Raw genomic sequence first — 25388 nt, 5'->3', positions numbered from 1 at the left:
AAGTTAATTTCATTTGTTTTCTCGCGATCTCGAGTTATTATCTCGAAATAACAACTGCTGTTTTCCTGAGATAACGGGATAATTTTCTCAAGATCTCGAGATAATGAAACTTTGTTTTCCCGAGATAACGATATAATTAATTTGAGATCCAATTTGGCTCCGTTTAAACATACATGTTGTATGACTAGGCAAAGTTTAAACAAATAAAAACAACTAAACATTCTTTGAAGGTTGGAAGTGAACACAAACAAAACCATCGTTAGTGTGGAACTTAAGTTCATTACATCATATTAATCATGTATCTAAACCATGTGTTTTTGTTGTTTTCAGGCATCGTCTGAAACAGGAAAGAAACACCAACGTTTACGTTAAAGAATTAAACATCTTTATTAGAACCCAACTCCATTTAAAAGTCACTAAAATGCATGGCGCACACTACATTACAAAAATATACTCGACATATTACAGGTAGTAAAGACAATCATTCAGAACTTATAAAGTTTAAATACAAAAAACACTGCTTTTTTGACAGATAACCTTCGAAAATATTCACAATGCGAGTCTTTGGCCCGTTGAGCATCTTTTCACAGAGCGAAATGTTTACTATATATTTTTTTTAAAAACATCATTCTCACAGCTAGTCAAACCCCAATAAATACACCAAATAATAATGATACAAAAATACACTATGTTGGCAGGGAAAATCTTCACAGATTTGAGGTGCTCGGACATTAAAACAGTACCCTAAACACGTTCACATCATACAGACAGTGTTTAGATTGCTGACTGAGTCGTTGATCAGTCAGTCAATCACTTGAGACTCATGTACAACGCTTCCTTCGCAACAACGATGAGTGAAACCGGGTTTTGAAGCAGTCACCGATTATGATCAGCTAATTTTTGCCGATAGCTCAAACAGTGTCGTGCCAGTTCCAGGCATCTCAGTCTGCTGTTCTCCACAGCTCTGAGCTTTGTAGTGCACCGTCTCCCAGTGAGGGTGCGAATAATAACTTGGACAGATTCCCTCTGCCAGACACCCTCGCTCAATTTTCATTTGGCGTCCCGGGACAGCTGCTCATGTGAATGTCCTTCCTCAGCTGGAGAGACACGCAGCTGAGCCAGCTGCGACTCGTGGGCATCTCCCCGATGATCTCCCACATGTCCGTCTCGTCACAGTACCTCTCGATAGTGTCATGATATCTGCAAGTGAACGGCAGTTAGGATTAAATAGTTGTAAATTCAACATGCCACATTTTGTGTGCCCAGCTTTTCTAAATTTTCCCAGATTAGCCCCTCACCTGTCCCAGCCTTCTTCTCCTCCCAGGACGTAAATCTTTCCATCCACCACAGCAGCACCGGGCCGGTAGCGTCGCTCTTTCATCGGGGCGCACATGGTCCACTGGTTGGTTTTGGGATTGTAACACTCCACCTTATCTGTGTTCTCCGTCGAGGCATGCCATCCACCTGTGAGAACGAACACAAGATTTAACATCCAATGCTTGATTTTATTAGAGAGACTGTTGTGTTCTCTGTTGTGTGCTATAAAGTATGTTACATACCTATGACATAAAGCTTTCCTTTCAGCGTACATGCTGCTGAACCAGAGCGAGCAATCTGCATGGGCGCAACCTCTGTCCATACAGAGGTTTTAGGGTTGTAGACCTGAGCGAGGTCTGTGCCGTCGCCGTCTTCTAGTACTGCACCACCTACAAGGACACAAGAAACAAATAAAGAAAAAATATATAAATCAAGAAACGTAAATCCTAATCTCAAGAGAAACCTGAATGTGTGTAGTCTGTTTCCTACCAGTAACATAGAGCAATCCATCCAGGGCCACCACAGCAGGACTTGTGACGGCCATCTTGACAGATTCAGTAAACTGCCAGGAGTTGGTGTGAGGGTTGTAACACTCCACTGAGTCTAGGCGAGAGCGTCCCTCCCAACCTCCCACCGCATACACGAAGCCGTCCAGCATCACCAGGCCTGAGGAGAGAGTGCAGTGAAGAAGATTAAACAAGTCACTAATGATTACAACTTTTTACAACTTCCAGAAAAGAGGTGCGATATGTAAGAACTGACCACCTGTTGAACTCGTACTCAAACCAGTAGGGGGCAGCACATTACCAGAGTAACCACTATCTGCTGCTAACTGTTGCTTCCATTAGCTTATTAGCCCAGTTAGCCATGCACCTAGTGGGCCTGACCGGGTGAAAAAATGTTTTTTCAATAAATGTTGACTTTACAATGGCATTATTGGAAATGTTTGGAGCACATGTGTTGGAAACAATCCTATGCAGTCACAACTGTAATCTAATTCTACAAATGAAAAAAAAAAAATGTTGAACCCTGAAGCTGGTTCTCATACTCGAACCTCATACTAGAGCCGTAAACGTTATGACCATTTCAGGCAATGGAAAATCTCTTGTTATTGCTATAACCACAAGAGGCTAAAGACAAACATTTAAGACAGAGATTCATTTTATTTGACAGCTTAGAGTACTTCAAATGAGCAGATGGTGGAAAGGCAATTTGGAGTACTTTGTAGTGAGGTTAATATTTAGTGCATGAGACTGCCTCACCTAACTCGGAGCGAGCCACATTCATGGGAGCCATCTCGATCCAGGAGTCGAAGCAGGGGTCATAGCGCCACATCTCCCTGCTGGCCGAGCCATCGGGAAACTCTCCTCCTGCCAAATACAGAGTGGAGTCTGCAGAGACAGAGGAGGAGGAGGAGGAGGATAGAAAGAGACACGTCACTCCAGAGAAGACACAGTACAGGAGTGTGATTATTTTAATCTGAATCCTGTAGTGTCTCCTCACCCGACACGACCAGCCCGTGTTTGCTCACAGCGAAGGGCAGGCAGGCCAGATTCTTCCACTGATTGGTCACAGGATCGAAGCTCTCGACGCTGCGCAGCACCACCTTGTCATCCTCGCCGCCAACTGTCACTATCACTTCGGCTGTCCCTGTTGCCATGGCAACAGGAGTAGAGGAACAGAGGAGGAGTGAGGTTGAGCAAGATACAGGTTGTGAATGAGGATTCTTTTCCTAATTGATCCTCCTTTAGCTGATTGTTTTGGCCACAAAATGTCAGAAGAAAAAATAAAATCACAATTTCTCAGTTCTAAAGTTGATGTACTCAAATGTCTTGATTTAATAATAGAAGAAGAAAACCCATGAAATCTCACATTTGATAAGCTGGAACATGTGAAAAGGCATACAAAGATACCATAATGAAAATACATGCGATTAACTCTCAGTTGATATGAACATGCAGGCGTGAGTGTGTTTACCTGTGGACCTGCGTGGCCTCGCTCTGGGGCAGTAGAGCTCTCCACGGCGGTCCTTCAGCAGCAGGTAGTCCTTGGCCTCGGAGATGAGCCTCTGGCAGCTCTGGTTCTCCTTCACCACATCCAGAGACTCGATCACATCATGGAGGTAGTAGGGGCTGATGAGAGGCAGCCGGATGTGCTCAAGAACCTTTGAGGATCAAATGGAAGGAGAGAAATCTGGTGTATTACTACTGTATGTGTCCAATTTAAGTATATAATTCAAACTCAATTTAGCACTTCTTGTTCGAAAGGCACAGGCCAAAAGTACAAAAGCCTTGTTCTTCCCCAGATCCCTTAAAGCAACAGTTGGATTTTTTTTTTGGATGTACACTTATTCGCTGAGTTTTAGAATAAACGTTATCTTAGCTTAGCACAAAGACTGGAAACGGGCAGAAACAGCTAGCCTGGACTAAAGTCACTTCCTGGAGTCTCTGAACAGAGTGCTACTGGGGGATTTACCTTATACGTATCGAGTCCTCACCTAACTTCCAGCAAGAATGTGAAGAAGCAAAATTCCCAAATTGTTGAACTAGTCCTTTAATATTATAGAGTACTGAGTATAACTTTGTTGAGTTAAGAGTCTGTTACAATCCTCTGTGGCAGGATATGTTTGTAATTTATTTAGATTGCGTTTCTTTATCTCTACGTTGAGAAAAAAAGGCTTCAATCAACCAGATAAATTAAGATAAAACTGCAAATATCAAACTAACCTGACAACAAACAGAGCAGCGGTGGGGTGGGGAGGTGCTCTGGGAGGTAAAGAGAGCTCCTTTTACATGGGGCCCACTGTCTCGTAATCTCTATGTAGTAGTGTCCGACAGTGGTGGCACGTAATCCTTGATTTACGGCTGTTTTACAGCCTAACAGCTGCTGAGTCGAAGGCTCTTTTACACTGCACCTTTAACCCCAAAAGTGCAGTTCTGCGGGATATGCTTTGGATTACAGTAGCACGAGGACTGATAGAAAAGAAGAAAAAGAGAAGTACCCGGGCTCGGGTAAACTGACCTTTTCAAAGCTCTGTTTGCGAGAGAGACATTTATTCAACCACAACATGGCTGCCTCAAACACCATCTCTTCTTTAGGCACGTTGAGAAAGTCGCTGGCGAGGATTTCTGTCAGTTTGTCCACACACAGAGACAGGAACTCCTCCTGTAGAGTAAATAAAAATAAAAACAATGAAGTGCACATGACAGCGTACTCTACCTGTCGTGTAAACAGACTATCCGTGGAGTTAATCACTTGTAGAAATCGGTTTAACGGGTGACAGACAGGTAAGATTATCTTTGTTAAGCCCCTTTCACACATGAGAAACACAACACTGCCAGGGGCAATTAAGGGTATCATGCTCTTTTCTAAGATCACCTTGAAAACATTTTATTGATAGTTTAATCAATAAATACCATAGCACAATAAGTATTATTTAAGTTTTTATACTCTTTAAACTGTGGAGTCCCTCCCTGTAGTAGTTGGGGTTGTTTTATGACAACATAGGACATCATTGATATCAGCAACCATCTTGGTTTTTCAGTTATTTAATCTAAGCTTGCAACTCTATTTAACTATCAATTATTTCCTCTCTATTAATCATGTAAACATTGAACCTATACAATTTCAAAAATAGTGCATTACATTCAAACAAACTGCTAAAGTGTAAGGTGATTTATTTTTTATTCTGTGTATATAATATCAGCCGATGCATTGGTATCGGCCCACAAATCCAGTATCATTAAAGACGAGCTCTAATATTTTGTCCAACCATCAGTCCAAACCTAAAAATATCTAACTTACTTTGACAAATGTTTAACACAGACTAAAGCAGCAAATACCTCACATTTTAGAAGCTGTTTCGCCATTCGTTGCTTGATAAATGACATACACTTACTGACTAATTCACTGGATTCGCCAAAAACAGACATTCCCATAAGGATATTTTAGCTATTAACTGTTTCCCAAAATCAACATTATGTAACTTTTTGACCTTAAAATAACAGCTTCAAAATCTTGTTGATGGTACAGTGTCTAATAATAGGGTGATGGGAATGGTGTCTCGGTCTCAGCCTTTACTGCACCTTTATTCCTGTTAATAATCATTCAGATAATTAGTTAAGAAGTACAATTCAATTGTGTTATTGGGTGCACCTAAATGAAAAAGTAAAGTCCACTAGTGAATCGACTGTTAAAAGTTAGTCAGTAAATTCTGACGCAACGACAACCGTGGATATAACCTAATAACATACGGCTCCATCAGCCTCTCACCTGCTGATGAACACTGTTGAAGTGCTCGAGGATGTAGTCCATGCTGCGTTTCTCCAGCACCTTACAAGAATGGGCCTCGGCAAAACAGTGAATCCCCACACAGTTCATCTCGTCCATCTGACGCTCCATGAATCGACAACAGGCCTCTCTCACAGCCATCACATCCAGCAGATTGGCTGCTGCCAGCAGAGCCTGCATCACATCACATCAGTTTTCAGCACACATCCTCCTCGGGTTGGGTGGCAGCGGAGAAGAAAAGGCGAGAGATTCTTTACCTGCACGTTTGCTTTGGAGATGTAGACCTCGGATGTGTAGGCATAGCTCACCAGCATGCCAATCATCTGAGGCTCGACTCCATTGATGGCAACCCGCTCCTGCTTGGACTCGATCAGGTCAGTGGAGAACATTGCCTGAGGAGATGAATGAGACATCTCACAGTAATTTGAGCTTACATACACGAGCCTGGACTCCTTGTGGATGTCACAGACAGGGATATATAATCATTTTTATTAAACAATTTACAACAATTTGAGACTGTTTGCACCGCAGCAGACGTCAAACTTAAACACCAACATGTTGTAGGTCAAAGCAGCCACATCAACTACAGCCAACAACAGCAAGAAGCGGAAGAGGGAGAAAAATTCCCAAGATTCCCTCCAAAAATCGCTCAATTTTGTGATTTGTTGAGTTAGGAGAAACTTTATAAAGTCTGTGAAGCGCTGTTTCTGACAAATTCTTAATTATTTGGGTCTCCTTGTAAATTCGGCATAGTTTTATCACCCCTTATTCCCGCATCCATTGTCACAGGGATAACTTTTAAGGTTTACCTGGAAGTAGGAGCTGAAGGAGGCGAGCACAATGCGATGGCAGGGAAACTCCTGTCCTCCACAGCACAGGGTCACATCACAGAAGGCGTTGTTGAGCCGCAGGCTGTTCAGGCCCTGCAGGACAGTGTTGGGGTGCCTGGCCTCCACGAACAGGTAGTCCTCGCTGCTCAGAGGGGCTGCAGGAGCGGCGGCGGCGGTGGAGGCGGCGCTGGGGTCCTCCTGGACCGGGAAGGTGACGTTCATAGTGGACGGCAGCCCGGCGTTGACGGCGATGATTTCAGCCATGTCTCACTTTTGCAGGGCAACTCTGCGTGGCAAAACAAGACAGTTGAGCAACTTTAAGACGATGAATACTCCCTTCAGGTGACAACAATGATTTGAAGAGAAGCTAGTCGAAGTAGCTGTCGGTAAGCTAGCTCTTACAAGCTTTCATTGAAGAGATACGTTTGTAAAGGAGCAACAGGAGGAGCTGAGATTGTCTATTAGCTCACTAATGAGGCTTAGCTCTCGTGTAGCAACTTGGCGGCGCGGACGAGCAGCTTCCCATCGAGTCAAGCTATTCCCGGGCTTTCAGGTGGATACATACCGCGGACAGACAGGTGAGAGTGAACGCTCGGCAGCTGTAACAGTGACACATATTACCTGTCAGACATAATCGTGACCGCTACAGTGCGAACACGCTCCCCCACATCTCAGCCCAGCGTCACACTGGGATCCACGGCAATTAACGCCTCTCACCGGAAGCTCCTCCCACCTGCGCGGCACAGGTCAAGAGACGTCACCTCCGAGTACTTCCGGCTTCGCTTTTAGACCGCTTTTTATTGGAATGTGTGGGAGTCACTTGTAGTCACTGACTGGACAGTGATGGAGGAGGTACTCATAGTTTCTACTTAAGTGTAATATAGCAATACCACAGTGAAGAAGAGCTCTGATAGACCTATAAAGAAAAGTCCAGCAAGTAATAGTCAAAAAGTCTTGCATCGATGGCAACGGCAGCCGATAGCTCCTCCAAATTATGCTACATTTTTGTTTTGTTGCTGAAACATGTACTGCTTATGGCAGAAAATGCTGTCATCATCATTTGGAGAAGAAAGTGGGGTGGACTTTGAGGCCATCACAGCCCTTGGCATCTTGAACAACCGGATCGGCTGGACCACCCCAGGGAGGAAGAGAGTCAGAATAAGAGCCACGCTAATCCAGTTTAGCTTGGCTGCTCCTGGCTCCTGGAAAAGGGCCGTGTTCTGAGCAGGCAGAGCGCAGGACTACAGCTGGACGAGGAGAGGTGGACTCTGTGTTTACCACATCGATGCTTGGTGCTCACAAACAGTCAAAGTTGATGGCCACAGTGTTTCCCAGATGTCGAACTCTTGATTTGCCGACCACATTATCATCACCATCTTGTTGCTGCTGCTTACATACACCCTGATGCAGATTCAAAAAGATGCACTACATGTTTATGCATATTTGTATATATGTTCTGTAATTTATGTAGCATGAAAAGTTTCATTTCTTTATGCTACCCTGTGTTGTATAATGACAAATAAGCAGCTTTAAAGTATCAAACATAAAAGCATTCATTATGCAGAATTGCCTATTTAAGAGTAATATATATTATATTATCGTGTTATAATTAGCAGTGCTTTAATGTACTTTTAATGTACTGTTGCAGCTGGTAAGGGTGGGGTTAACTTTAAAGACTTTACACAAGTTGGTTGCTCATCTTAAACTATAATAATACATTTTAATTCATTTGTTAATTATGTTTTTATTACTAATCTGAATCTGCACACTTAGTCGTATCTAAAGTTGTCAGATAAATAAAGTGGAGTGAAAAGTGCAATATTTTACGGAAGCCCTAAAGTGCCATGCATTCATACATTTTATTTCCTCCGTTTTCCCGTGATAACGAGTTAATTTCATTTGTTTTCTCGAGATCTCAAGTTATTATCTCGAAATAACAACTGCCGTTTTCCCGAGATAATGGGATAATTTTCTCGAGATCTCGAGATAATGAAATTTTGTTTTCCCGAGATAACAATATAATTAATTCGAGATCTCGAGATAATGACTGTGATATGATAGGCCTGAAATTATGGAGACGCCCGGGACCTCGTAGCTGGTCAGCTATGTAGTTAAAGACGACATCAGGCTCACTTAGATTGCGCCGCCAATATAGCTGAAGCCTTGCTAACTGTCTTTTTAGATTACGCACACTAATGTGTATATTATCTGTAATAGCCAGGCATAATGCTATTTCAGCCTGTGTCAGGCCTTGATTGAAAAGATATGTGACGCGGTGATCGATATGCTCCTGCTCCTCTGACATTGCTACACTGAATGATGTTTCCTGCAATGATTTAATATACTACACTATCGTTTTGTTTTCTCGAGATCTCGAATTAATTATATCGTTATCTCGGGAAAACAAAGTTTCGTTATCTCAAGATCTCGAGAAAATAATCCCATTTTCTCGGGAAAAAAAGCAGTTGTTATTTCGAGATAATAACTCGAGATCTCGAGAAAACAAATGAAATTAACTCGTTATCACGGCAAAACGGAGGAAATAAAATGTATGAATGCATGGCCCTTTAGGGCTTCCGTAATATTTGCCTCTAAAATGTAACAGACTTGAATATAAAGTAGAAGAGAATGTAAATACTCAAGTAAAGTAAAGGTAAGCTGCCAAAAAATGTAACTTATGTGTAGTAACACAGCAGTTTTTTGTTAAACACCATATTAAATGACTGTATGACCATATTTATGACCCCGCAACATGATTAATACACACACAAACATACATAAATGCGTCAGAGAATATTAAACTGGAGAAATTATTTTGCACACGATTGATTTATTTGACAATTATGTTGTCAACAGTCAAAATGATTATAACAAACATAAGAACAACCAAATCAGCCACTGTCTCTGTTATCTCATTACTGGAAAGAAAGTCACCAATTATCCCCAAAACATCTTGATTTAAGATCAAATCGCTGGCAACATGTCTGTCCAAGAAAGGTGTTGATATTGTGCTTCTCGGCCATGCTGTAATTTGGTATACTATAGATTATAATGTATAAACAGAGCGATGCACAATGCTATTCCATCCACAGAAGGTGTGATCACTTTAAATGGCGGGAACTGTCATTGTTGAATCATCAAGATACAGACTCATTTCAGGTTTCAAACAGGATGATAAATTACTGTTCATATTTTTTGATCACAAGCAGCTGTCCTTCATGATGCCAGGCGTCTCCAGTGCGTTCTTCCTGCGAGCAATGGCCTCCAAGATCTTCTTCCTGGGTCCCAGCTGGATGCGAATGCCTTTCAGGTCTTCATCCGAGCAAAGCATTAGCGCCTCCAGGTCCAGGTGCTCTCTGCTGAACGCAAGGGCGAACTCCGGCAGGGAGATGGAAGACAAGAACGCATCTAAAGGAGAGGTTTCCTCATCTTCATCATCATCCAGTCCCAGATCTTCCTTTTCCCAGGGCAGATCAGTGTCGCCGCTCCCGTCAAAGCCTGCAGCATCTTCCTCGAACAGCTCATTCTGAACGAGGTAGCCGAGACTTTCGATGTTCCCACTAGGGATGTCGTCTGACTCGAGCCCCATCTTCTTCATGAAAATCAGACCTCCGAGGCCGGGCCGGTTGAAGATGGATTGTTTGACTTGGCCTGGTTGTTCATCGTCGTCTTCATCTTCGTAGCCTCCCATTCCTTCTTCGTCTGACATGCCCTCATCCTGCTCACTGAAGACATCCAGAAACTCTGGCTTCTCGGACACTCCATTGTCCTGTTTACGGAAAATCACATTCCCATCCCCTGCTGATTTCTGCAGCGTGCCTTTCTTCCCAAGCTTCTTCTGGAGTGTGCCTTTAACCCTTGCCGTAAGAGAGCCAGATTTATCAGCAGCAATAAGCTTGGAGAACTGCTCATTGACGCTGCCCATGGTACCACCGTTTGAGAAAGCTGATGCCACGCTGGCCTCTGAAACCGACCCAGTCATGCTCCCTCCACGCTGCAATTTGTCCATCTTGTTCTGGTGCTTCTTCTTCACCTTCTCACAGAGTTTCACGCGTTTCTCTGCTTCTTTGACGGCTTCCTTCTTTAGATTGGCGACCTTCTTGGGATGTTGGTTGGTCTGCTTTGAGGCAGCAGCGTCCAGGAAGCGCACACAGTCCATGCGGTCACGAGAGGCAGCGACGTCCATAGCTGTGTGGAATTCATTGTCCATTGCAAAAAGGTTGGCACCGAAGTTGACCAGGAAGCTGAGGATGTGCATGTGGCCGTTGGCTGCAGCATGATGCAGGGGTGTGTTTCCCCAGATGTCACTCCTGTTGGGGTCTCCTCTGTATGACACAAAAGAAAGATTTGATTAATCGTCTACTATTTTCGTCTCTCTCCATCACTAAGTGAAACCATAACAATGATTCCTCTTTACAGTTCCTAAGGGTTCGTCTTCAAGAAAATCTTAAAGCTGATAAAGTATTTTGCTGGATAAAAATGATATACTGTATATTTCTTGAAATTTAAGGAGACCTATTGTGCTTTTTCGCTTTTTTCCTTTCCTTCAGTGTTTGATATAGGTTCATGTGCATGTAAAAAGTCTTGAAAGTTAAAAAAGGTCAGGGTTAGGGTTACATTTATCACAACAGTTACAGACATGATCAATCTTCTCAAATAATTGGATTAAAGGTGCACTGTGTAGTTTTGGGGATGACACATCTCTTTGTTTTCATGAATGAATAAACAAAGTGACCTTAAAGGACAACACAGTTTCATACTGTTTCTCTTTGTTTATATTTGGCGGACCCTGCCACCTTTCTAGCTTCAAACAGTGTTCCTGGGACCTTATTTTCCTCTGAGAACAGCTTGTTTATTCAGTTATGAAAAAAATAAAATGTTCTAAGTTTGTATTATTACCTTATTAATATTGTAAATATTATTAAATTGATTAAATATTAAAATTCTGAGTTTGAATTTCTTCGCCAAAACTACATAGTGCCTAATAAACTAATAAGTGCAATAATTGCAAGGTAGGCCTACAAATTAAGGTTAAATCTTTCATATATCCAAATAATCATAAACAGGGCTGTAGATAATTGGTAAACCATTAAGATTTAAAGTCCTTCAGGGCCGTGCCTCCTTGTCACAGCCATAAAAGTCTTGATTGCCGAATTCCTGCGACAACTTGTCATAAATCCTGAGAGCGGAAATGCGTCAGTGAATTCTGGCCACGTAGGTTAGGCGTGCATCGCGTCCTAAATAATAAATATCTTCCAAACATCTTTTCTGAGCCTCATTTTTCAGTGGGAATGCTGTGCTAGATTTTAGCCTGTCTTTTGTTGTGTTGAATGAAAGATGGAGGTGGGGGTGGTGGGGGAAGATAAAGGGCTCTTTTGTTTTATAGGAAGGCTATGGCTGATTAAACATTTGGCTCAGCTCATCATGGGAGAGAGCAGTAAAAAGAGTGAAACTAAGTTTTAACTAATTATGTTTCACTGAACGACCCGCAACTGCTCTCAAAACTTAGATGAAGTCCTCAATAACTGATGTATGAAAATGCAGAACACACATTTTTTATTATTGATTGAACAAAATAGTAACATTTGCTCATTGAACATAGAATTTATAGTAAAACTGATCAGTCAGGTTTGTCTTGGGCAAATATTTCAGAGCACTGATGTAATAATCATGGATCAGCTCACTATAGCTACAGGTTAATACAGTATCTGGTTAGGCTATGTGTGAGATGAAGCACAGGTGATAGAGAGGAGTGTATAATGCTTACTCTCTGCTGCATATGAGCTGAAGAGCATCGACATGTCCATGGAAAGCTGCCAGTAAGGTGGGAGTCATGCCATCCTCATCCGCAGTGTTAAGGTCCTTCCTCGTGGCCTCCTTCAAGAGGTCCAAGTATCCGTCAGTCGCTGCCTTGTGGTACCTAGACATCTCTCTAATGAACAGAAAACAAATCTCTCACTTTCCTTCACTTTTTCCCCCCAGGCTCCCGGCGGAAGGACACACACTGACACGACTGCACACCAGAGCAAACAATGTGATCTCTGGGCGTCAACATATCAGCAGCTCAGAGCCATAAAACAAAAGCAAAGTCCAGCTCAGTGCTGTCGGCTGCACAAAGTTCCTCAAACACCATTTCTGTTCGAGACCACTGTTGGTCAAAGCAGTGTTATATGTACAATTCTGAGGCATATAAAGTAACATAGCTGTTAACAATAGCAAACATTTTTAATTTTATTATAGCTGGTGTGGCAGCAATATGCTTTCATCTGTTATAGAGTATTTTTACATGGGGCTAATTATGTCATAATGTGACAATGTAACGTGAAAATATCTTGTTATAATGTGAAACATTTTATGTTATAATGATAAATTATCTTGTTACAATGTGAAAGGTTTTAGTTTATGACACGATAATAGTATATTGTTCTGACAAGAAAAGTTTCTTGTTATAACAATATAAGTTATACCATTATAACGTGAAACATTATAAGTTACAACAGTAAGTTATCATGTTACTGACGTGAAAGGTTCAACGTTATAACGTCATAAATAGTTTATCTTTGAATGAGATAAAGTTTCTTATTATAATGTGATACTTTGTATTTCATAATAATGTAAAAATAAATCTTGTAATAACGTAGAAACATCTTGTTATAGCAATAAACTTTTCACGTCATGACGGTAAATTGAGACATTTTCCTTTTTGTCATGCAATATGCTTTTGTATGTAATGTAATATTTTTCCATTGTGATATAATCTATGGTGGAAGATATTCAAATCTTTTACTGCAATAACCCCTGATCTTATTTTCTTATGTAAACACTGTTGAGAGCTGTGCACACAGGTTTTTTTAAAAAAAAATTTATGTAAATACTGCTGAAAATCCTTACAATTGCACTTTTTCTTTCTTGTACATATTAGTCTTAATTTTTCAATTATTATTTTTTGTTGTTGTTGGATTTAATGTTTAAAAACTATTCTCTGTACATTGAGAGCAAACCTAACTGGGGGCAAAACCCTTGTTAGTGTACATGTACTTGGCCAATAAAGCTGATTCTGATTCTAGAGCAGCTTACCACAATGTAAAATTGTACTTTTGGTATTTTTTTCTGCATTCAGAATTAAAGCCAGGGGTATTAAAATGTAATTTAGAAGTGTAAAAGTAAAAGATCCCTGGTATTATCACACAAAAGTGTGGTTCCTATGCTTCCACTGAGCTCCATGAGGTGTATTGTTATATACATATGTTAGAAATGTTATTTCCATGTCTGTTTTAAATCCACTCATGTCCTCCAGACCAGCTGGTGTCGTGATGGATCTTTACGGTTTGATAAACGACAACAAAAGAAGGAGACGAAGAAGAAAAAAGGAGCGAAGAAGAAGTAGCTGTCAGCCCGGCTCGACCAATGAATGAGGACTGGGCGGAAACATTGCTCCACAGTTGTCTCTCTGTAATAAATTGTATTTCTGGCTTCATCTGAGCTTGTTAACAGCATGAAGTTGACGCTGTGAATGTTTATTTAACTCTCCAGAAGAGCTCCGCGGCTAGAAAAACCGGACCGACTCGCGTTAGCTGTCTCCTTCCCGCGTCGCTCCGCGCTTACTTCCCGGTGTCTGGTCCGCGGTCTGACCGGGAGACGCTGCAGAGATGTCCGGCAACGGCGGCTCGCTTGTCGACCTTCTGTCTTACGAGACTCTGGTTCATGCGGTGGCAGGTGCAATGGTGAGCGGAGATAAAGCAATAAGAGGAGATGTCACGACTTTATGTCAAGTTTGTGAATGCGCACGGCCTTGTCTTGCTAGCTTGATGTTAGCAGCGCCGGTATTAAAGAAAAGACTTATTAACAAACTGAAAATGGCGAGTGAGTGAGCTTTTTGTCTTTACAATGTATTTTCTTTCAGGGGAGTGTGACAGCCATGACCGTCTTCTTCCCTTTGGACACGGCTAAAAGCAGACTGCAGGGTGAGTTGGAGGTCTTATCATCTTGGACAGAGGTTACCTGATAGCAGAGACTCTCAAGGTTTACCTCACGATGGACTAACCATTAGATGTAAAGGAGTGATCCACTGATTTAATATTGCACTTCCATAAAGATGGGACCGAGATATCCTGCCAAGCTACAGAGTATCACTACTGTTCTGAGAGCAGATGTTCAGCTCAGCAGCACTATGAGCTCATTCTGTCACTGCATCATCAGGGATACAGACACAGACAGATGCATAGTTAAAATGAGTTGGTTTTTTTTTAATCAGTCTGTAACCAATACATCATAATCAATATGTAAACAATAATTTCAGAATAAATGTCATATCTCAAAAAGCTTCAAAAACATTTGAAAGATGTCGAGTCTAGAAGAAGCTCAAGATGCTTGAACTCATTGACTATGTGAAGCGCCTCCCCTTTTAGGAGCAGACATGTAATACAAGTAGTAATAATTAGCCCAACCTTTGCCAGCTTCAGGTTAAAGTGATGTACACAAAAATGCATCAATATTTATAATCCAATGATACAATACATATTGTTCTGAAATGGGCATCCTGAATAACATTTGGTATGTTAAGTTTACCATATTCCCTCTTGTACTTTTACTTAAAAGTCCAAAAATTTGAATGCATAACTTTCACTCGTACACTGAACTATTGCTACTTTTACTAACGTTACATGGCTGTTAAGGCTGAGCAGTTCTCCTAATAGCCAGTGAACTGATCTTGGTGGAGTTGCTCTTCAACATTCACGCACTGAAGGGGACCTGTTCACTGAATTCTGGCACCTGTGTGGTTATTTTTCAGTGGATGAGAAGCGGAAGTCGAACTCAACCCCCATCATCCTGGCTGAGATAGCAAAGGAAGAAGGCCTGTAAGTAAAGTTTCATGTTATGTTGAATTGTGGCTTGTTTTGTACTTAAATACAAACCTCTTGGTTTGATGTGAACAACTGAGTAACGCACACTTGCCATGTAACTGCAGCAGACATTTACGATCAGTGAACGCATCTAAATTAGAGAAGAAACTGTCAATGTATTAGTTAGTCTTTTTCGGACAAAAACAAACAACATTTTGAGTTTTGGACTGTTGGTCAAACCAATCGATCTATTTGAGCAGAAACTGAAATGTGCATTTTCATCCTTATCTTACATTTTATAGACCAGGAAATTAGATAGTGAAAATAATTGATAGTTTCAGCTGTCTTCAGCTCTGTGACCACGTGACTGAACGCTAACTATTCAAATGACTGTCCACCCCTTCTCCCAGTCAGTCTCTGTACAGAGGCTGGTTGCCAGTCATCTCCAGCCTCTGCTGCTCAAACTTTGTGTACTTCTACACCTTCAACACGCTGAAGAAGCTGGCGGCATCTGGTGAAGGCAAGTCCAGACCCAGCAAAGACCTGCTCATGGGCGTCGTATCAGGTAAACACACATGACGCACAAAACTAATCATTATTAGTGAACTAATGGCAACCATTAAGTACGAAATGTGCTGACTGGAGGAGTTAAAGGTGCCCTGTGGAGTTTCCTTGTAAAAAAATAAGAGTTATGTTCAGGTTAGTCCAAGTTAGTGTTTTCCCATGTCTGAAATTCCAAGATCTTCTATAATACAGCTGCTCCATTAGAGCTAATAGAGGTAAAAACTCCACAAGGCACTTTAACAAGGCCTCAAGAAAGCTAACAATCTGTTGTTCATGCAGGTGTAGTGAATGTGCTCCTGACCACTCCTATGTGGGTGGTCAACACTCGACTGAAGCTGCAGGGGGCAAAGTTCAGAAACGAAGACCTCCATCAGACCCAGTACAGGGGCATATTTGGTGAGTGATATATCTATGTTCTTTACCAGTTCAGACATGTTTTTTTTTATTTCCGCACAGTTGTAAAACCCATCTGTTTTTGGTCTTTTTCCCTCCCAGATGCTTTCTCACAGATCATAGCCAATGAAGGTGTGGGAACTCTGTGGAATGGCACTCTGCCCTCGCTAATCCTCGTCCTCAACCCGGCTGTGCAGTTCATGATTTATGAGGCCATGAAGAGAAGGGCGGGAAAAGGAGGGAAGAAGGTGAGGGGACACTGCACTATCACAGTAATCAGTCAGCCTAGTCTGCTTTTTGGCCGCGTTGACTCATTGTTTCTTTCAGATTCTGGTTAGATATGAAACAACACTACCGTTGATTTTTCCACATCATTTGTCTTCACTGCCAGTGATTGTAGAGTGGTTAAGACCTTTTTAATTTGATCATTATTATAATGGACAGTTGTAATTGAAAACTTGTGACCCTAATTAATTGTAGTTCAACTGGTAACAGAAATAATGAAAATAATTGGTAGTTGCAGCCTGTAGTCTGTACTTAGGTACAGCGGTGCTTTGATCTAAATGCTGACATGAACATGCTAACACGCTCATAGTGGCAATGCTAACATGCTGTTTACCATGTTCACCATCTTAGTTTAGCATGTTAGCATGCTAACTTTTGCTAATTATCACTAAATACAAAGTACAGCTGAGGCTGATGGGGATGACATGTTTAGTTTTGCAGGTTTACATAAACTGAAGTATACCACAAGTTAAGATTTAAACCTGCTGGTGGTGCTAGATTAAAAGTCAGAGGATCAATCAGTAGGATTCATCTTCTGGGGACCATGAATGTTTTTACAAGATTTTATTGCTATCCGTCCAATAGTTGTTGAGATATTTCAGTCTGGATCAAAGTGGTGGACAGACTGACTGATCCTTGTTAGCTAGCTCTGTTGATTTGTGTTTTATATGCCGGTCATTTTAGCTATTGGTTATGTTTTGAAAACCAAATTGTACTTGGGAAAACTTCAATCAATCATTTTGTACTCTTAATGAGTAAAAACACTGGGTAGTGTGTTAAATCTTTGTCTCCTTCCACAGATATCCTCAGCAGAGATCTTCCTCATCGGAGCCATTGCCAAGGCCATCGCTACCACCGCGACATATCCTCTTCAGACAGTTCAGGCCATTCTGAGGGTAAATACTATGTTATAAAAAATGTCACCCTTTTTGTTTACTGTTCCATGATGTCTCACCCACTTATATTTTATATTGTCTCACTATCAACAAATCAAATAAAAACAATCAGCAGAAACTCCAGGATAATCCAGGTTCCGACCAAGAAATAGTTTGGCCACATCACCCTCCGGTGGAGCAAAGGGTTTTGGGTTTAAGTGCCACAAATAGAGTAGAAAATGTCTGAAAGTATTGAAGTAATGCATTGTTGGTTTCTGCCTTTTCATAGGATTTGTTGACAATGACAGAAATGTTTAATATTTTTCGATTCCTTTCTTTATCGCATGCATTGTCATCTACTGTATGTGTGTAGAAAACATTTGTTGATGGCAAGAGAAGACTAGCATATTTTAAGGGATTATATTTAATTGGTGAAAAATTCTTCATGTTTTGTTTTTTGAAGTAAAAATAATAGAAAATCTGTGCGTAAATGTTATATTTTGAAGAGCTACACAAAACTAATGAGGCCCTCTGTAATCATTAGTGGTGCACAACATCTTTAAGACCTCATGTCTTTAGAAGCATTCACAATGAGTAAAAATCGATCAAATCTCAAGGAGGGAAAGAAAGATAACCCGTTTTATGCTCTGCCACCAGTTTGGACAGTACAAAGGTGATGGCAAGGGCGGCGTGATCGGAGGCATCTCGAACATTTTCTCTCTGCTCATGGACAGAATCAAGTGAGTGCATCTATGAAACATAAAACACATTCACTGACACAGCGAGCACACCGGTGAAGATGTTATGAAAGCGGGTATTTAATACACGTGTGTTCCCTTTATTACAGGAGGTTTGGCGTTTTTGGTTTGTACAAAGGCCTGGAGGCCAAGCTGCTACAGACGGTGCTGACGGCCGCCCTCATGTTTGTCGTGTACGAGAAAATCACCACTGCTACTTTCAAAGTCATGGGCCTGAACAAGAAACTGAAGCAGTGAACGCCTGTTTGAATTCAGCACCGCATTAGAAACAGTAGTCATCAGTAGGTTCAATCAGCGCCAACAGATGATACGTTAATGCCAGGAAAGAGATGGGGTTGGTGCCTTTAGGGGCACAGATTCCCACACTAACCACAGCTGGGTGTGATACGTGTAATACCAGCTCTTTCTTAACCTTTAACTGGTTCTATTTGTGCAGACCGACCTCGATTTTCTCTGTTCAGATGGTTCTAAGAGATCTCACAGGAGCTGAACTTAGTTTGAGCTTCAGGGTAAATTGAAGCAATTTAGTGTGACGTATCCCAAGGAAGTTATGAAAATGCATTTATTCTTCGATTTGGCCGCATTCACAAATTCTTCATTGAATGCAAAAGCTGAAGTGGCTCCAGTCTGAATGAAATGGAGTCAGAGAGCGCGTTCATTTGCACTGGAAGACGTCCAGTGTCATCAGCTTTTTAAAAAGATATTCCACTCGCCTACGACTGAAATCATATCTCGCCATGAAATTTAAAAAAAGGACATCTGCTGAGAATTTAAAACTAGGAAGAGAGAGTTATAGCTGGCTCAGTAGTTGAGAAGATTGATACCACTCTTATCTTATCATCTCATCACAATCGCAAATGTCAAAAAATGAAATGTCAAACTGTTTTGCTTTAAAGGGAAAGTTCACCCCAAAATTAAAAAATGTATATTTTTCCTCTTACCTCCTTCTACATAGTTTTGGTGTGAGTTGGCAAGTTTAGGAGAAGAATGGCTGCTGAGATGTCAGCTGTCCACTGGCACTCTGCTTGTGGTTCTCACAGCAGCAAAAAAATACATTTGAACAACTCAACAGAAACATGACCCAGTTACTCAAGATAACCACCAGACCTTGTGTATGTTCAGCTGCTTGAAGAGAGGCTCATGCTCGTTTCAGTGCAGGATGAACACAATAATGGCGTCCTCGTACTTGCAAACCCTCTCGATTTTCCCATTTTTCATTGAGGCACTCCCGTTCAGTCCCTCTCCCAGGTGCCTCCCAGTTATTATCATAACCTGTTTCTGGCACTGTACAGCATGTAGTCTGCTGTACTGTGCCTCATCCTCCTACGTGAGTAAGCGACGGACAGAGAAATGGAGAGGCGAAAGAATATTCAAACAAATTTCAGACGCCCGGGATAGAAATAATCCGGTTTCCCGTCTGCACAGACTCTCTAAGGGGCAGGAAAAGTGATAAATATTACACTTTACGCAAGTTTATGGCAGTTTGAGCAGCAGAGTGACATCTTATATTTGAGAGAAGGCAGATATCTCCAACACTCTGCAACTCACACCAAAACAATCTCCACAGATAAATAGCACCACATTTAAGTTTTTATTTTGGGGTGAACTGTCTCTTTTAATATGGGGGGGTGCTGCACATGATGATATCAATAAGATACCTACTTGGCAGCATTGCCTTGATGTAAGCTAATGGACCATTCTTCTTATGTTTTAACTGTGAATTTAATTAAGTTTAATAGAAACCTCATGAAACTCCTGCCAGATAAATGTGCTGACTGTCATTATTACTCGCAAATTCGCAGAAATAACAAGAACAGCTAAAGGGGAGAAAAGTGAAGAGCCCCCGTTAATATTTATAGATTTGTGTGTAAAATCTACTTTTCAGAACCAATTTGATTTTAACATTTATAATATATTGAGTAAAAATGAATTTAATGCAAATGACTACTTAACCCTGCATAGTTTTGAAAGTTTAAGTTACATGTGTACAAATACTGCAGTAGGTGCTAAGTGCCTCTGATTTATATCCCACGAACAAACTGTACTATGAACTGTTGTAGCTTTAATGACTGTTGGTGATTTTACACAAACACATGATGCACTTATCCTTCTGCTGTCTTCATATCGGTCAGTATGAACCTTTTTTCACGCAAACGTCTTCCTTGAGTTACCTCAGTGTCCTGCTCTGTGTAAGGTAGTCAGGGCTTGCAGTAATTTACAGTATTTATCACAGTGTCTTTTCTGTTTTTGCTGCCTTTCATCTTTAAACCAAGTTGACTTACGTCTTATGTTGATGTTAAACTGTTGTTTAGAGTTTTGATAATGACAGGTTGCAGTCTGTATTACTTTGTAACATCACATTGACGAGATCACAGCCTTTTGACTGGTGCCAGTGGTGTAGCCTCGTTGCAAACAGTGAGGATACTTTTGGTTTCACATGTCAGAGGTGCACTTTAATAACTCTTCTAGTCTTAGATAAATAGTTTCAAGTCAAGCCAAGTGTTTATTTGCCTTCCACTCTGAATGCAAAGCAAGTTCAGGTGTGGAACAAGGTGTTCATGGGGGAAAAAGCAGAGTAAGGTAATAAAAATAAGTCCAGTAAGATATCAAATTTAGACTGCCAGTGAAGAAAGTGCGTAATGGCAGGATAGCAGGTGTGTGGAAAATGCTGAAAGCTCTGAACAAAGAAAATGCAGGAGGGCCGAATGAGCTTTATTTAATAGTTAAGGAGTCCAATCGTGGTTAATGTGTCGTAACAAAAACAACAGAAAAGGCAGTGACACGTTTGGACAACAGCTACTAGACTACACCACTGGCACCATTAATTGTTAACTGTTTTTTTTTTTCCTATGACAAGACTTGACTTTGCTGAAATGTGTTGTCTTTACAGTTTACATGAAAACACTTTGTAACTGCTGATGCAATCTTTACTTGAAGTCATCTTCACTTATTTACATCACAGTTTTCTTATTTTATTTTACATATATTCTTTCCTAATTTTGTTTCGGTTAACTTACCACTGTTAAGGGGTTTAAATTATTGTTAAAACCAATAATAAAGTTTGACAAACACTATGGACATTAGAAATAACTGTTTTATTTAAAGTCATCACATGCAAGATTGAAAAAAAAAACATGCCACAGTGCACACTGTTGAACAAATAAGGATCATCTAGTAGTGATCAGTGACAAAATGAATCAACATAGCCTCTCTCAGAGGATGAACAAATATATACACCCTCCATTGGAGGTCTGAATTAACAGTCCAAGCTGACCATGTCTTGCTTGTAGATCAGGACTAATGGTGCGAGTCTTGACTTCTGGATATCTCCTCCACATACCAGTGTGGCAGGAAGGAATACTGGGAGTCCCTGTGGATGGAGTAGGTCACATCTCTGTGGGGCTCGTAGGAGAACAGGTACACCACGCTGGAGGGGAGCGATAATCATTCATGAACACACAGGGCTTGAAATAAACGGTGAACGGTGGAGTCTTTTTAATGCAACTCACCCTGGATCGTCCTCAGTAGCTGTTTGCTTCACAAAAGACAGGAAATCACAGCAGAAGTTCATGCAGACTGTTGGCTTCCAGCAGTTCTGTTCACTCTGTTCAGAGGAAATGCGGCAGACAGAAAAAGTGAAAATATTTGAATTAATGTTTTTGATTTTTTTTTTTTTTTATGAGAAATAAAAACAGGCCTGAACAATCGAAATGTTACTGAAAGTGTAATATCCAAAGAGCTGCAAATGGAGCAACAAACATGCCCCGGCCTACAAATCATATTCACTAGATGTTAGGGAACATGCTTGTTTGTTACAGACTGCAGCAAAAATCATGTCACCTTATTTATAATTCTTAAATAAAAATTAAATTTAAAAAATTACCATTACCATTAAAACTGTGGCTTATATGTTTGTTTTGTTCAGCTATAAAGAAAAAAAAATGGCTTCTCACTGCTTTGATACATTTTTGACCAGTTGTTAATCGCGACTGTACCTTGATGAGTTGTGACATCTTAGAGATGGGAAAAGTCTCCACTGCAACAACAACTCCATCATGATCCCGAAAACCTGCCACAACACGAGGGACTCCAGGGAGGAAAGACTGGGCCCACCACTTGATCAGTTTGAACCTGAGGACCACCACCACCAAAATGTGGAAAACTTACTTTAAAAACCGCTGAGTGTGTGTGAATCAATTATTCAACAAACAGCACAACACGAAAAGGTTTATTATGTGATGTTTTGTCGTTTCGTCTTCTACCTGTGGAAGTTGCTGCGCTGTTTGGGAGTTGTGATCTCTAACGAGGTCTTCAGCTCCACGTAGCACGCGGGAGGAGCTGGAGCCTTTGGATCTTTATCCCGGCAGTCGACCTCACCAGAGAACAGAAGTCTGTGATCTGAGAGCCGAGTTTGCACCACCGTGCAGAAGCCCTCATTAGTGTTAACCACTCCTCCTGGGTCAGGTAAACTGTGGACATTATCTACAGGGATGGACAAAGGTGAAACTTTATCATTTCAACATCTGCTTATCACTGTATCTGCTTTATATGATTCGAGTCTGTGTGTCCAATGTAACATAATTAGACAGAACATTGTGCACGGAAGATCATTAATGCCAAGAAGAGGAAAAATTAGAAATGTTAAAGGTGTTAGGAATAACAAGAATATTCACTGCATGATAAAATTATGTCAGAAGTTTGGCCTTTTCAATCAAAATTATGAAAAACCATTTTAATATGTAAATATTTATTAAAGGTTATTTTGCTAAGTCAAACAACTTAGTTCATAAACATCAGCTACAAAGTCACAACTACGAGATATTTAGTCACAATTTTGTCTTTGAAATTATGTGTTTATATATGTAGACTAACTATGTAGACTTAATGACTACTACTTATGACTACTAAAACCTCTTGATTTCCTTTCCTGACAGAAACTGGCTTCCACAGATATGACAAAATGTAAAACCAAACGTTTTTCTTGTGAGGTTTTTTCAAATTTCATAGCTGAGTTGATCTATGGTGTTTAATCAATATCTTAACTGATCAGTAATTAAGGTTAAAAAAAATGAAGTTAACAGCAGTTATAATACTCCACTATATAAACCAGCCTACCTGCACATGTGTATTGCTCAAACTTGTATCCCCAGTACATCATCTCTGCATGCCTCTCGGTGCGGTTATCTCTCTCCCTGCGAGCAGCCTCTGTTTCCACTTCACTGATGTAAAGCGTGCCCCTGAATCGTGTGACCGCCAGCAACCAGCCCTCCCGCGCCTCATAGGGAGTGGTTAGCAGCTTTGTCAGATGACCACGCCATGTCACAAAGTCGACATCTAAAGCACTGGGAAGAGCAGAGGTTGATCAGAGAATACATGTCCAACAGGGACAGTGACTCTTTGACTCATGGCGACACTTACCACGATGAGGCCGTGGTCGCCTTTGAGCTGAGCTTTGATCTGTTGGCCAAGATCCAGCGTAGGATGTGGTCCAGCTTCTCCTTCACACTTTCGTCTCTCTTAATATAGCGGTCCTTGTATCCATCCTTCAGGTCAAAATTAGGGTTTCTTTCAGGTTCTGCGTAGTATCTCAGCTGCCTGCTGTCATTGAAGAATCTCCGCTCAGAGTCGAGGGAAAAACATCCCACTTCAACAGGCTGTTTGTACACAGGAAAGTCTCTTTCATATAGCTCCCTTCTGGTACTCAAACCTCGAGACCTCGGTGGGTTTTGCCAAGGAGTTGACCCAGACTGAGACTGGTGGTGGTTTGGTCTTCTTCCATTGTCATCTCTCCGCCTTTTGTATGCTGAATGGCGGTTTTGTTGGCTGGAGTTGGGGTTGTGGGATCTGTGGTGGTCCATTGCTACCTAGTGAGGAAAAGAGCAATGAAACAAACCAATTACATTGATGATTATTCATATCTTCCTGATTGTCTTGCTCTCTTGCAGGAAAGACAAGAAAATAAAAATAAAATAAAAACTAAAAAAGCCAGTCCTAAATCCTTTTTTTGTATTTATTTATTGCAACTTCCTTATCCCATCATGTAGCCTGGCATCCAATACACTTTGTAGATATTATTTGCGGCTTGTGTGTGTGTAGTGACCTTTATTCTTGCTTTGTACGCTTCATATTGAACTTAATAGATGCTTATAGTTTAAAAGTGTACTAGTTTTGAAGGTTAACAAAGTTTTTTCTCATTTAACTTTAAATGCAATACAATGAAATACATCACCTCATTATCTGTGTAAATAACTTTCTGTTGTGTGTATGTGAATACCTACATAGTCATTATTTACTTTTGTTCTTGTTTGCATTAACCACTGTGTAGATGTGAGGGTCTGCACTGTGTGAACAGGTAAAGCCATACTTGATTTCACGTTAAAATATGACTTTAGTAAAAGTGAAAGTTATCAATACGAATAGTACTTGAGTCAAAAGTAATAGTCTGTCAATAAATGTACTTAGCTATCAAAAGTACAAGTAAAAGCAAAGTATATGTATTACTGCAAAGTAACTAAGCCACTAAAGTTATCAGTTTTGTACAGTAAAGTACAATTTTTGCCTCTAGACTGAAGTGGCGTGGAAATATAAAGAAAAATGGAAATACTCAAGTGTAGTACCAGTATCTCAAAACTGTATTTAAATACAGTACTTGAGTAAATGTACTTAATTACCCTTCATCACTGAGGATTACCTGTACGTGCGTGACTGTTGTATGTTAACACAGATGTCCAAATATAGCTGTTTTGTACAGGTTGCCTTGCCATTATTATTAATATGACTTTATAAAACCAAATTACCAGTAAATAAATGAAAACCTAGTTTATTCAGCATTCATAACAAATGTAGCTAACGTTAAGCTAACGTTATGTCGCGTCCGACACAATTATAATAACAACGTCTTTGTGTTAACACATCTATAATGTGTTGCAGCATTTAATATAACAAAAAAGAAAAAGGCAAATTACAATAAATGAGATAAAGTATACATACAGTGTGTTTGTTCCATTAGCTGAGTAGCTAGCTACCATCACAGGTTAACGCAACTTCCGCGTGCTTGCTAAGACCCGCCCTACGCTGCCTCTGATTGGTTTCCTTTGTTGGATTGGTTGTTTGATTTAGGTATGAGGAGTGTGATTGGTTAGGGCTTGGTTGAAATATCAGAGTTATCCAATCAAACGCAGAGGAGGACGAAGGCGACGAGTGCTAGCCAATAACAGCCAGAGGAGGGCGGGT

The 25388-nt window shown here is 40.8% G+C and overlaps 4 protein-coding genes across 8 annotated transcripts; 1 reads left to right on the top strand and 3 right to left on the bottom strand.

Annotated features, from left to right (window-relative positions):
- Positions 1 to 362: 362 nt before the first annotated feature.
- Positions 363 to 7128, bottom strand: LOC141018902 (kelch-like protein 24). 4 transcript variants are annotated; one of them, XM_073493650.1, is made up of 12 exons: positions 7059 to 7128; positions 6417 to 6723; positions 5865 to 5999; positions 5590 to 5781; positions 4339 to 4482; positions 3295 to 3481; positions 2821 to 2967; positions 2580 to 2708; positions 1807 to 1983; positions 1560 to 1706; positions 1299 to 1464; positions 363 to 1200 (listed from the first exon to the last, which is right to left on the bottom strand). In XM_073493650.1, the coding sequence occupies exons 2-12, from the start codon at positions 6699 to 6701 to the stop codon at positions 1044 to 1046; spliced, it is 1866 nt and encodes a 621-aa protein (XP_073349751.1). In that variant the 5' UTR covers positions 6702 to 6723; positions 7059 to 7128; the 3' UTR covers positions 363 to 1043. The 4 variants fall into 4 exon arrangements, with proteins under 4 accessions (XP_073349751.1, XP_073349749.1, XP_073349750.1 ...); XM_073493648.1 differs by having other exon boundaries at positions 6840 to 7106; XM_073493649.1 differs by having other exon boundaries at positions 6908 to 7106.
- A 2119-nt stretch (positions 7129 to 9247) lies between these two features.
- On the bottom strand, positions 9248 to 12450 carry anks4b (ankyrin repeat and sterile alpha motif domain containing 4B). Its single transcript, XM_073495191.1, has 2 exons — positions 12205 to 12450; positions 9248 to 10762 (listed from the first exon to the last, which is right to left on the bottom strand). The coding sequence occupies exons 1-2, from the start codon at positions 12363 to 12365 to the stop codon at positions 9637 to 9639; spliced, it is 1287 nt and encodes a 428-aa protein (XP_073351292.1). The 5' UTR covers positions 12366 to 12450; the 3' UTR covers positions 9248 to 9636.
- A 1430-nt stretch (positions 12451 to 13880) lies between these two features.
- On the top strand, positions 13881 to 21231 carry slc25a17l (solute carrier family 25 member 17-like). The gene is made up of 9 exons (XM_073495091.1): positions 13881 to 14161; positions 14341 to 14401; positions 15229 to 15295; positions 15691 to 15845; positions 16124 to 16240; positions 16340 to 16485; positions 17323 to 17418; positions 18055 to 18137; positions 18245 to 21231. The coding sequence occupies exons 1-9, from the start codon at positions 14087 to 14089 to the stop codon at positions 18390 to 18392; spliced, it is 948 nt and encodes a 315-aa protein (XP_073351192.1). The 5' UTR covers positions 13881 to 14086; the 3' UTR covers positions 18393 to 21231.
- dxo (decapping exoribonuclease) lies at positions 21232 to 25205 on the bottom strand. Of its 2 annotated transcripts, none has more exons than XM_073495090.1 (7): positions 25146 to 25205; positions 23574 to 24019; positions 23271 to 23497; positions 22418 to 22637; positions 22151 to 22286; positions 21665 to 21759; positions 21232 to 21582 (listed from the first exon to the last, which is right to left on the bottom strand). In XM_073495090.1, the coding sequence occupies exons 2-7, from the start codon at positions 24011 to 24013 to the stop codon at positions 21453 to 21455; spliced, it is 1248 nt and encodes a 415-aa protein (XP_073351191.1). In that variant the 5' UTR covers positions 24014 to 24019; positions 25146 to 25205; the 3' UTR covers positions 21232 to 21452. The 2 variants fall into 2 exon arrangements, with proteins under 2 accessions (XP_073351191.1, XP_073351190.1); XM_073495089.1 differs by having other exon boundaries at positions 23574 to 24015; positions 25146 to 25166.
- Positions 25206 to 25388: the final 183 nt, after the last annotated feature.

The sequence above is a fragment of the Pagrus major genome, chromosome 23, assembly GCF_040436345.1.
Source record: "Pagrus major chromosome 23, Pma_NU_1.0".
Lineage (NCBI taxonomy): Eukaryota > Metazoa > Chordata > Actinopteri > Spariformes > Sparidae > Pagrus > Pagrus major.
This window is presented reverse-complemented; position numbering and strand designations above follow the sequence as displayed.

Bases quoted from the DNA above. Each gene is read 5' to 3' on its own strand.
- dxo (XM_073495089.1), bottom strand. The intron at 22,638-23,270 runs GTAGGCTGGTTT...CCATCCCTGTAG, and splicing joins TGAGCAATACACATGTGCAG to ATAATGTCCACAGTTTACCT. The intron at 21,760-22,150 runs GTACAGTCGCGA...TCCTCTGAACAG, and splicing joins AGATGTCACAACTCATCAAG to AGTGAACAGAACTGCTGGAA.
- slc25a17l (XM_073495091.1), top strand. From the start codon at position 14,087: ATGTCCGGCAACGGCGGCTCGCTTGTCGACCTTCTGTCTTACGAGACT. The intron at 15,846-16,123 runs GTAAACACACAT...TTGTTCATGCAG, and splicing joins GCTCATGGGCGTCGTATCAG to GTGTAGTGAATGTGCTCCTG. The intron at 16,486-17,322 runs GTGAGGGGACAC...CTCCTTCCACAG, and splicing joins CGGGAAAAGGAGGGAAGAAG to ATATCCTCAGCAGAGATCTT.
- anks4b (XM_073495191.1), bottom strand. From the start codon at position 12,365: ATGTCTAGGTACCACAAGGCAGCGACTGACGGATACTTGGACCTCTTG. The intron at 10,763-12,204 runs GTAAGCATTATA...TGTGTCATACAG, and splicing joins CAGCTCATATGCAGCAGAGA to AGGAGACCCCAACAGGAGTG.
- LOC141018902 (XM_073493650.1), bottom strand. From the start codon at position 6,701: ATGGCTGAAATCATCGCCGTCAACGCCGGGCTGCCGTCCACTATGAAC. The intron at 4,483-5,589 runs GTGAGAGGCTGA...TTTACTCTACAG, and splicing joins TCAACAGTGTTCATCAGCAG to GAGGAGTTCCTGTCTCTGTG. The intron at 1,984-2,579 runs GTGAGGCAGTCT...CTCTCTCCTCAG, and splicing joins TGTGGCTCGCTCCGAGTTAG to GCCTGGTGATGCTGGACGGC.